The sequence below is a fragment of the Falco cherrug genome, chromosome 12, assembly GCF_023634085.1.
Source record: "Falco cherrug isolate bFalChe1 chromosome 12, bFalChe1.pri, whole genome shotgun sequence".
NCBI lineage: Eukaryota > Metazoa > Chordata > Aves > Falconiformes > Falconidae > Falco > Falco cherrug.
In genome coordinates this window covers 1,097,940-1,110,246 of record NC_073708.1, presented here as the reverse complement: position 1 = coordinate 1,110,246, position 12,307 = coordinate 1,097,940, and the positions used below count along the sequence as shown (strand labels likewise).

The 12,307-nt window shown below is 37.0% G+C and overlaps 1 protein-coding gene across 11 annotated transcripts in view; it reads left to right on the top strand.

Annotated features, from left to right (window-relative positions):
* The window catches only part of NEK7 (NIMA related kinase 7), a 75,313-nt gene that overhangs the window by 50,212 nt on the left and 12,794 nt on the right, over positions 1–12,307 (top strand). For 5 of the 11 annotated variants that reach the window (XR_008734706.1, XM_055724352.1, XM_055724353.1 and 2 more), the window contains 2 exons: positions 6,393–6,487; positions 10,959–11,072. Coding sequence is in view for 4 of the 11 variants with exons in the window: in XM_055724352.1 (XP_055580327.1) it covers positions 6,393–6,487; positions 10,959–11,072 (209 nt within the window). In the remaining 7 variants the exon portion in view is untranslated. Of the gene's footprint in view, positions 1–3,094; positions 3,237–6,392; positions 6,488–9,566; positions 9,593–10,958; positions 11,073–12,307 lie in introns of those variants that run through there. The other 6 variants (XR_008734710.1, XR_008734711.1, XR_008734712.1 and 3 more) reach the window with 4 other exon arrangements.

Below are 12,307 nucleotides of genomic sequence, written 5' to 3'. Positions count from 1 at the left end.
TTTCAGAAAGCCTTTAGTCACTCTTTTGTGCGTTCCTATTTTTTATCACGTTTGGTGCATACTGATACTGGTATAGTCAAAACCACGAGTAACTGGTAAGATCTTAAAAGGGGTGAGGTGAAATTCGGACACAGACATGCAATCTTGGCATTAATAAAAAAAGAGAGAGAAAGAGACAGAAGAGAAGCTGTGAGTCAAGACTGGAAACGTCCTTGGGTTCCACGCTGGAGTTCAGATAATAGCCCTAAAGATGTGACACTAGTTCATGGCACAGTGTATTATATAAAGTGCCATCGTAGCCCAGTGGCTGTATCTGGCAGCACTGGGGACAATGTTTGTCGCAGCTAGGTCCTGCTGCTGCTTGCGAACGGCAGGAGGATGTAACGGAGCAGCGTGGAGAGGGAGCTGCTCCTGGACTGTGTTTGCAGGAAGCTGTAGATCCTAGTCTGTGGGCAGGAGTGCACCAAGGCAGCAAAAGTCAGTTGTGAGGGCGGCAGAACTGGACTGGTGTTCTGTGGCAGAAGTCAGGAAGTTACAAGAGCAACAAACTGCTTCAACCCTGGTTACTTTGGCTTGTTGCAGGGGAGTGGTTGCAATGGGGCTAAAGACTGAGCTAGAGTTAAAAACTGCGTAAAACCTCCAAGCCCTTTAAAGTTCATCTTGCACATAAAAAGTCATCCAGAGGGCAGGGAGTAAGGAGATGGAAGCTTTGTTTCTAGTGTTGAGTGCTGTGTCTCAGTAGAGGAGCTGTTAATTTTATTTTCTTTTTTTCCCCCATCTCATCTTCTCTCATTTCCGTCTTAATTATGATCTAATGTCAGAATTCAGCCTAGGAAAAAGTTTTTGTTCAGCTATTAACTTAGGTGACAGTGGCACTCTGATTTATCATGTCACTAGCAGAGGACATTTTTTAAAATTAATTTCTCATGCAGTTTCTGATGCTGGCTTTCCTGAAATTTCATTCAAAGTTGTAGCTTTTTATGATTCCATAAACCTTTGGTGCACAAAACGCAGTGAATTAAAAACATACTGTGTGTAGCAATTTATACTTGTTTGCAGGCTTTATAAAAATTTCAGTAGGAAACTAGATTCAGGCTTTCAGAGATAAAGAAATGTACTAAAATTTTCATTAGCTACAGCTTCTAACTACTAATTATGAATAATACTGATTTAATTAGAATACTTGCTGATTGTCCATTTGAAACAAATGAAAATACTGCACTGGACAGGGTTTGTTAATGTTCCTGACTGTTTCTATAACAGCCTTATCAAAACAATAGAAATTTCTGTTGTGGCATGTATATACCCCTTTGAAAACAGAAAATCTTTCTTCCAAAAATGCAAAGGAAGTGGAGCCATTAAGTGTTGTTGATTTGATGCAAACTTGACAAAATTTTTTGTTTTCAGAAGACTTTTATATTAGAAAGAGGAAGATGATCCAAGAAAGGCTGCTTATTCCTTTCCCTGTGACTGTTTTTTTTTGTTGTTGCTGGTTTTTTTTTGCTTTGCTTTTTTTTTGATTGCTGAATGCCAGGCCTTATGATTTTTGATGAAATGGCAGTTCTGAGGCCAGCTCATGGAAATGTACAGTTCTTATCTTTGTTAGCCATTAAGTAGATTTAGGGATAGTCCATATTTTAGTATTTCCATTAAAAAAAAAAAAAAAATCTCTTCAGTTCTCCAGTGTGGTTGTACTGGCGAGCTGCACAGTATACTGTCCAGGTGGACCCTGCTGCCATGATGTGAATACCTTCTTGCAGGGCAAAGGAGCAGATCTACAATTTTAAAATGCTTGAAAACAAAGGATTCTCTGTACTGAATTCTGGTGTTTCTTCTGTGATTTGACAACTTCTGTCGTTTCCACACTACTCCGGTCCCTCACATAGAGCTGTTTTGTGGGATTTGATTGTAAACTCATGCAGGTTGTGGGGCATAAAATACCTTGTAAAAATGTGTGTGAATCCTCCTCTTTCCTCTTACATACGGATCTCCAACCCAGCGGAGGGTGTCAGAGCCAGTGCTGAGGTGGTGGTGTACAGCACTGTTTTGTTGTGACTGGAATAAGGTCCACATTCACACTGCAAACCAAACCGCTTTCAGAACCTGCACCCTGAGTGTACGGGAAAGGCTAGCACGGAAATCTGCAGCTGATCCATGGCAGTCATCAAAGAAACTGTATTAAAACAGCTCTTACTTTATGGACAAACACCTGAGATCTCTTACAGTAATTTGAAAGATGAAGATAAATTGGTGTGCTGTTACAATGCTACATTATATATAAACCCAGGATATTTTGAGATTCATTTCTGCAGTTAGACTATTTGCATAATGTAGGCTAGGTTGCAGAAATACTTTGGGTAAGTGCAGTAAATGTAGAGATATCTCATCTCTGTGGCTGAAGACAAGTCTATGACTTACAAATATCCAGCACCTATATTGAAATGAATGAGTTGAAAAATAATAATAATAAAAAATTATAGTTATGGAGAATTTGTTGTGTCAGTGGTTGGTTACCCTCATTGTTCCATAACTGCAGCTTATTCCTGTGATCGTATGGACATTGTCATTCATAAACTGTATCTTTTGATTACTTAAATAAATGGGGCCTTTGTGGTTTTTTTAACCTTAAGTCTTGTTTTGGAGTTCTTTAAAAGTCAGAAGAGTTACTAAGGTGATTTTTAGTTCCTGAACTTGGATAGTTACAAATTCCAATGCATGGAATGTCAGTAATAATTATATGGCCTTTTTTAAAACTAGTCTATTAAACACCTTCTGAATCAGCCATTAGACTGTTTTGTGTTAGAAGTATTAATGTTTTCCAGGCAGATTTTTCTCCCAGCTTAAAAATGCTTGATAGTATTTAGAGCTAGTTACTGTATTTCATCCAACTTCTCAATGCATTGTTGGTTTTTAAGTGAACATACATTCCTCTAACTTAGCTGTAGTGTGAGTTACGTGTTTATGCAGCTAATAAGGTGGAATGTTTGTATCATAACTCCCTTCTTCATAATTTTTTTGCCTCTGATCCTTCAGATCCAGCTTCTTGTCCCTTAATAACCACCATGTCAGTTCTGTCCATTGCCTCTCCCAACAGCAGAAAGCTTGCCTAAAGAAACAACGCTTTCTGGATCTGCAGCATCTTTAAAGGGAGGGAGCTCCAGAGCAGCAGTGTATTCTGAGAAAGGAGTTTATTTGACCCAGGCCATTTTCAAGGAGATTACCGTTCAGACCTGCAGGTTAGCAGAGATGTGCAAATGCAATGAACAGAATGCTAAAGCTATAGGTTGTGTGCTTAAAACCATAGGCACCATAATGTGTTACACCTGTGTCTTGTATTATCCCACTCATGTGTCCTCAGATGAGTGAAGAAAGTCATAGGTCTTTATAGTATTGTGATGCTGTATTTCACTTAAGAGAAAAATATATCTAAGACAGAAACATAATATATAATCACATCTGGTAGTTGCCTGCCCGTGGTACATACTGAGATGACTCACTGTTTTAAAGGATTGTTGCAATGCCTTCACTAGTTCCTGAATATCAGAATAATGAATCTTCTGTGTCATGTTCTGTTAAAAACAGTTTACAAGTGGTAATGATGTCTAGATCTTCAGATTGTTTTTGTGATTCAATGACTAACATAACTGTAACTTCAACTCCTTTCACTTGTTGGTCATTGAGGGCTTCAGGTTGTATTGTAGTTAAGGTGTTACACTAGGCTAAACGCCTGAAAATGATCGCATTTGTTCTTCCTTTTCACTATCATCAATCTTTCACAGTCATATCAGACCTCTAATGTATCAGCAGGCTTCCCAGAGCTACTGGTTAAAATTACCTTTGCTTTTGGTAAACTATGAACCTTCAAACCTCTCTGTTTTCAGCTGTCCCCCGTGGATTCTGTGAAGCCTCTTTCTGGCACATTACTCACTGCCAGCTACTCGTGTGATGTCTCAGAGCAGCAAAGGTAGTGCTGCTGTAATCAGCTAAGAATCAGATTACTGTTAAACTTATTTTTTGTTGTTAGATGAATTCTGTCAACAAAGCACCAGAATATACTAAACTGGTGCATTAGTTAATGGATACAAAATACAGCTGAGAATTTTCAGAGGTTTCCAAGCTAGCAAGTCCTTGAGGTAAAAAAAATTAAAAGAAAAAAAAAGGGGAAAGTATAACAGTGAGGATGATAAAAATATGAAAGCTGTGTCATGCCAATTATTGTTTATTTAGTTGGCAATTTTAAGATAGCTGTCACTAAACACACATTAAAGTACTGCTGTTGATACATTAGAATAACAGAGTTGTTCCTGGGTATTCTGGTAGTTATTTTGGTGTTGCAGTTCACCCATCTGCATGCTTTTTTTTTTTTTTTTTCTTTTTTTTTTTTTCTTCTCTCATGGAAAAAGACCATCCCTCCTGACCATTCCTCTGTTGTGGGTGAATACAAGCATCCCAGGAGAGTAAATGATTTTCACAGTACTCCATCATTTTGAGTTGCCTTTCCCCAGCCTTTCTCCTTTTAAGCTCTTGATCTTTTGTGTTCTCTGTTTGGAGCTGCAATGATTCCTCAGGCCAGCACTAAGGGAGCCTCTGGGGAGGGGGCCACGGCACCCTCCGCTTTCCTGGGGTTGGAAGCCTCCTCTAAAATATTTAGGGGGTGAAATCCATTGTAGGATGCAATATGGGACCCCCATCCTTGCATATCAGTTAGAGAAGCACGTTTTCAGTTTATATTGGTTTGGAATATTGTTTTCAATATTTTCCAAGAAGGAGATCAGTTGAAATTAGGGGTTACCAGCAGCAGTGGCCTGACCTGGGGGAAGGTGGTACTGCGTTTTCCAATCTGAGCTGAGCCTTTCAAGGAGGAAAGCACTACCCCCCCTCCCCACCAGCCCACTCCCCTCCCCTTCCTTCCTAAGGTAGTATGTCATAGTTCGAGATGTCAGCCTTTCTAAAAGATAGGGCATGTTGTCAAAGAAAGAAACTTAAATTTTGGAGATTTGAGTAGAATTATTAATCTGATTAATTAAAACTATTAACTTGATTGTTCAGATTGGAATTACTTATATATTCATTATATCTCCATTTCCACTATTCATATAGAGATCAGTTCTGAATAGGTGAGGCTAATTCAGAAGTGCAGAAGTGATAGGAGATCTCTGTGTTAAAATAGTCTGAGGTTCATACTGTAGTTTTTGTAGTTTGAAGTGATAATGCTGATTTTAATACCTGGCTGTGTTGCAAGATGTTTAGTTTCAAAATAAGAGCAATTTGTATTCAATTCACAAAACTCAGCTGGTTTTCATCATCAGAATTCAGTGCTTGAAATATTCCACACAAAATTGAAGTAAAAATCTACATAGATCTGTGATTCTTTTTGCTGTTAGGTAGTCACTTGGGAGGATACAGGGAGCAAGTTCAGAGACAATGCACCAAAATTGCCACTACTGTTGTTTTTTGTAACGTCTTTTCTTTATAGATCTGTCACATATGAACCCTTCACGTGGATATTATTTTTTTTGGTTTTAATGGCTCTTTTTACAGAGCTGAAACATCTTTCAGAATTTTTCTTCCAAGTGACTTGTGATGCAGGTGGATAGGGTATGATGAAAATCAAGGGGAGAGATGTCCTGGCCTATCCAATGTAAATTTGCTCTGGGACAGTCCTAGTAAATACTGCTTTTCAAGAGCAGATGTTGCGGAGCCGGTGGCTCTGAGGCAGGATTAGGCCAGGACAGCCACGGATTTGGGACCTGAGAAGCCCTCGCAGAGTCTAGTCCCGCAGCAGATGGCCGAGGAGGCACTTGCAGGAACCTTGGCTTCTGCTGGGCTCGCAGGTTTGCCTGCCTTCCTCTCGGGGAAGCGGAAGATCCTGGGTCTCGGGCTCAATTGTAGTTTCAGATATTCAAACTAATATGTGTTTATTAGTTTCAAAAGCATCTTTTTCAAATGCCTATATTCTCAAAAGGAAGAACAGATGACTCAAGTACAAGCTGTGGAAGGGAATTTCTAGCTGTTGTCATTTCCAGCCACGGTGAGAACAGTTTGGAAAGGAGTGGGGATGTGTGTGTGCATGTACTATGTTCCCTTTTGTTCTCTTCAGAAAAAGAATTACTTTTGAGTTCTTTAAAAGAAAAAATTGGAAGTATTTTATGATGGAATAATTCTGGTAATTAGGTATCAGTAGTAAAAATAAAGCTGCACTGAATGAAACAGATACCTAATTCGTGTGTATTTCTATCAAAGTGAAGAGTCATAAGTATGAACTGAAATTGTACATGCAGGAATATGAGAATCAGAAGATGGAAAATGTTTTTTCAGCCAGGAAAACTGTATTTTTACTACTATATAAGAACAGGAATTTTCATTCTAAAATACTTCTGTATTTATTGCAGTTGGTACACCTTATTATATGTCTCCAGAGAGAATACATGAAAATGGTTACAACTTCAAGTCTGACATCTGGTCTCTAGGCTGTCTGCTGTATGAGGTAATATTGATATATAAGTGAACTTAATAACACTGTGCTCCTCACCCCCTTCCCTCCCCTCCACATGTATTAAGTACTGTTTTAGGATCTATTCCTGTATCTTTGTTGTTTAGAAGAGTAGGTAGCATTGTGGAAAATCTACTTTCCAGCTATTTTAACTGTCTTTAATATTAGTGATGAGAATTCTTATGTAACTTCAACATATGAAATACTCTTTTACTTATGTATTACTCAAGATTTGCCTTTTACTGGGCTTGCTGCAAAGATTTTACAGCTATTTGTTGAAGATGTAACTGAAGGATTAATGAATGAAGGCAAGCACATGTAAAATTGTTCTAGGTATTTTAATGGCCTTTGGATTATATGATTTTGGTAATACATGCACTGAGAAATAGTAGGACTGACTTGAGGATGCCAACTAATGCTTTCAAATACTGTGATATTTTAATACAAGTTTAATTTCTCTAAAATTATTTAAAACCTAGGTAAAACAATTTAAAAAATGGGTTCCTGTGTACTTATTACTACTAGCATGGATTAACTATTTTTTCTACTCTTTCTGCTCCTCCAATTGCTTAAACTATAATTGTTCGTTATTTTCTGTATTCATATGGTCAAAATTGGTAGGTGACACACAATTGTAAATGATGCTGTATTTTGAGAAAGAAAAGATCTGAATGTACATTGAAATTGAGGTGAATGAAGGTGGGGAGAACAGGTAGGCTTCTAAGGCAACTATATCTTCAAAGTTCCTCGCATATCATTTGTTGAGCAAAAGGCTAAACACTTCTGTAGAAGGATGCTGGAAAAAAAATTGATTTTGTGTTCCAGATAAAAATGATACACCCAAGTAACTTTTCATTTACCTACAAGCCACTTGCCTCAGTGAGTCAGCAGAACTCATTTAACACATACTCAAAGAGGATTGGCACCTCCTGTTATTTTAAGGATTTGGTAGAAAACATTGTCAACCTGTTAAAGTTGTGTGTTACTACTAAGTGAATTGTCTCCAGTAATAGTAGTTTAAATACTAAAAGGGCAAATACCTGTATTGCAGTTCTGCAGACTTTACAGATCTGTGTACAGCTGTTGCTTCTAAACATTGGGAACAATTGACAGGAATGAGGGCTGATACCTCACAGCAAGTATTTAAAAGTTTAAGTCCTGAACTGAAACTTAATCCCATATTGGGATTACTTAGTACTGACCACGGCAACTGCCATCAATTGCAGTGCTTGATTTTTACACATTTGTGCAAGCAGGAGCCTAAAGATAGCGGAACAGGTGATGAAGATTTTTCACTATTACTACTTCTTTTCCCTGTATTGATTTTCTTAAGGAATCTTTTAAAACTGGAAACAAACAAATAAAACAGTTGAATAAGTAATTGTTACATAAAATAAATGTTAATTTTTAAAAGTTGAGCTTTCTTCTAAAGTAGATAAAATTGCTGAATACAAATCAATAGCACTTTTATAAAGAAAAAAATTTGAGCTTGCTGCTTTGATGCTGGTACAGTATGTGTGCTGTATATGTGAATATTAATTTTTCTTTGATCTCGTAAATAATTTCAAAATAGCTAAATAACTTAATTCATTGATTAACTCAGCATGTTTATATACCACCCTCTTTTCATTTATTTTAGAAGTTTTACCAGGATGGTATTTAAGTTGATATGGAGATATGTTTGGATTTTTTTCCTTATTGTAAGAATAAAGTAATTATTAGGATACTTACTGTTTATATATATTATACAGCTATAGTATATGACAGCATCTTTGACTATAGCTTTTGATTTTTTTTTTTTAGAGGTGCATTTATCCCATTTAGTTAATTCTACAACATATCAGATGTTTGTGGTGGTGGAGTTTTCTTTGTTGATCATATAGATGTAATCTTGAAATTTTAGGTAAACTCATATACTTAGCATTTTTCTCTTTTTTTTTAATTATTTGAAAGTGGTTACTTAAGGATCTTCAAGACGTGTGGACTAATGCATGGCATTTTTATTACCCATGCAGTGTTGTGCTGGGTGTCTATTGCCTGTATTTTAGCATGTTTTACTACATTGATTTCTTGTTGATATGTGCTCATATGTGCTCTGGATTCTCTCCAGCTTAATTGGAGAAAAGCTGTGGCATGTTTATCACTCCTCAATAAATAATTGCTGCTAAACTCTTTTCAGTTACGTTTTAATTTAAGTTTAGACTAATTTGCTATAATGTATGTTGTTTTTAAAAATTATTTCTAACCTATATTACAGCCTATTATTCAGTACTAACTATGTGGCCAGTAAGATTTTTGAAAGTATATTTTAAAGTCTGATTTTTTTTTAGAGCCCCAGGTATTTCTGAAACCTCAAAAAACACTACCACTGGAATTTTAATTGATATGCAACAAAGTAGACTTTACTAATTAAAATCAAGATGCTGTGCTTTTGCTACATGGACCTTTACATGGAAAAGTAGGTCTTACACGTTTCCTTTTATTGTTCAGCGTTGCAATTGCATCCTTACAGGGTTGTAGGTTGGTGGCTTACAGTTCAAAAAAAAAAAAAAAAAAAAAAAAGAAAAAAAAAAAAAAAGAGCGAGAGAGCTGCCACCAGCCCTGAAGACAGACAGTGGGCTTTCGTCCCTCAGACACCCCCAGAATACTAATCAGGAAAGTCAGACCCTGGAGGTCAGGGAGCAAGTCAATCATTCTAGCGATCGTCTCAGTGTGGAGGATCAAATTAGCCTGAAAAATTCAGCTGCTGGGAGGAGAGGGCGAGCAGCTGTCAGGGGCAGCAGCGAGATGCACTAATGAACCAGATGAATAGTGCAAAAGCTTGAAAATAAAAACAGGACAGTTGACATTTTTCATCTGTCAAAGCAGGAGATGCATGAAAATATAGTATTCCTGTTTTAACTCCTTAGGGGACATTCAGAATTTCTTTAACACTCCGCAGCATTCAAACAAAAGTACTTTTTAATGAACACCTAGAGTACGAAAATGAGTATCTCTGCATTTATTTAGAATTTCTGCATGCGTACAGACCCTGCAGTTGATTGTTTTTTTCTTTTCTTTTTTTGGTCTTTAGCTTGCATTTTTAACATTCTTTTTAAGGTAAGAGATAATGTCATGTAAATCCAAAAATTAACATCATTTTGGTAGCACAGTTACAGAATTTTTGGGAGGAGTGTAGGATGGAACTGTAGCATGGTATCTGTTTTGGGAGCTTTAAAATTATTTATTCTTACTTGAAGTGAACGTGAAAAAGTACTGAAGTATTTGAGAGCATTTTTATCAGCTATAAAGTACACATAAGAGAATTTTGATGATTGTCTTCATATGTTTCCCCCAGTGATATTGGTGCTTAGACACGAAAGAGTTAAACTGCTCTCTGGAAGAACACAAGACAGATGAGAGCCATTTTCAGCTTGTCCTGTCCCTGCTGAAGCTCACTGAGTAGCACAGCATGGATAAGCGTGTTTCACACACACTCTGTCTGTCTGGGGAATGTACACATTGTCCTTCCAAAATCAAACTTATTAGCACATGTAGAAAAGGGTGACTGACTTTGGGGCAGCACTGAACTCAAAGCAGCGTTCGCGCTGCTGCGGTTCAAAGACTTAGAAGGCTTTGAACAGAATGGAGCGATTTTAAATGAATTTTTAAATTTGTAATCCTGCTAACCATAGCATTTGTTTCCACCTTCAAATGTTAAGGTGTAACATTGTCTGGAAATAAAGTGTAGGTTTACTAATGTTGGTTTTAAGCTAATCATTTATACAAGTGCTCTCCAACAGATATTCTTAATTTTTTATTAAACTGCAAATTATAGTCATGGATGCCAGTTCTGCACTTCCGATAATTTTTTGGGAAAAGTATTTTTGAATAACAGACTGAATCACAGTGTTCTTGGTTTTGGGGTTTTTTGGAAGTGTAGACATAGTATTTAGTTTTCTTGCTGTAAAAAAGCCACCCCTGTGTCAAAGTCTAGTGGAAGTCTAATGGAAGATTACAAAATCTGCTGCTGTTATCCAGGATTTTCAACATACGGTATTGCTTTAGCTCAGATAATATTTTCGGATAAATCACATGTTTTCTTCCGAAAGGTATTCAGAGGAAAACTCCGTGGTAGGTGTTGGCATTCTTTTCGTCCCCCTCATTATCTGAGGACCTTCCACGCTCATAGCAGTATCAGAAACTACTCAATTTTTCCTCATGCTGTATTAATGAAACTGGAATGGTGTACAGTTCAAATATTGCGATATGAGGATTGGGACAGGTGCGACTGTATGACATAGACTAAGTGGACACACTGGTTACAGTAATGGTTTTGGAACTTCTGTTTATAGCACTGTGACACTTTAGGCAGCGAGTTGAAAGTTGTTGAAAATCACTTTTGACTTGTTAGTGTTACAGATTCTGTGACAAAATCAGGTTTTTTTAAAAACACAAAAGAGAACTGTACATTTTCTTTACACAGATGGCTGCGCTGCAGAGTCCCTTTTATGGTGATAAAATGAACTTGTACTCCCTGTGCAAGAAGATAGAACAGTGTGACTACCCCCCCCTCCCTTCAGATCACTATTCAGAGGAAGTAAGTAACTTTGCTTTGCATGGGCGAGATCCTCAGGTCATGTACGCTGGCACGCTTCCATGGGAGTCAATGAACTTGTGTGATTTTACGTTATTTGCAGATTATGCCCTTAAGTGTTTGCTTGTTGAACTTGCTCAAATGTTCTTGTTGAAAGAAGTCTCTGATGGATCTTAAATCTGGGGGGATTGGTGGTGGAAACCTCATACTGCTAACTTCTGATTGCATTGAGCTTCCTCGGAAGTATGACGAAATTCTTTCCCAGAGTGCACGATATGTTCTACATGCCAGAGTGGGACTGAGTCTTACATCTGTAGTATGCTTTTCTAAAAGCACAACTATACAAGTTTATGTTGCACAGTAAATTAGTGCGCTAGCCTCGTATCTCTAGGGGCTTGCATTAAAACAGATACAATGTAACTCACCAGTAAAAATGAATTGCTTAGTTTCTATTTGTCTGCATTATACAACTCGGGTGTTCTGTTTGATACAGTTGAACAACAGTTCTTTTCCAAGAAAGAGTGGCTCTTGACAACACTAACAGAAAATTTCAGAAAAATACAGGCAGATGTAACATAATTGAATTTGAACAATATACTTCTATCGCAGTGGTGTTTGTTTTAAGCTGATAGCTAACAGTCCTTTGCTGTCATTAATGCATTTAAGGGGGTGTACTTGCTTTTTCTAAGCTTCAAAATGAAAAGAAACCAAATCAAATAAGTATTTTTCTTAGTATGAGTAACAGAGTGAAAAAATATAAATGCTTGCTTTTTAATGTTCTGAGATGCCAGTTTTGAAATATTTTCCCACTTTGGAAAGAACAGGGCAGACTGATAGAAGCTGTAAACCAAAGAACACATATTAGTAACCAATTTTAATTGAATTCAGCCTACATAAATGAAAGATTACTTTGAAAATGCAAATAAACACAAGCAGTAAAATACTTTTTTTAAAAAAAAATTTGTGCAATTTCATTTATAGGTAGGGTTTGTAATTCTGAACCTTCTGAATTTTTTTGCATTCAAAGACAGGCGTTAGACTATTAATAAAAGATTACTGCCCAGTGTTTTGTTTTGTATTTATAGTTACAGTTTTTCGCCTTTTGTGAAACAAACTGGACTTAAAAAGATAATCCAGTGATGTTACAAAGGATGAAATAATGATCTATTGTGTAACTTGTATAGTGTATCTCTGTGGGTTTTCCAATTAGTCATTTTACCTTGGCTGTTTTTAATTAT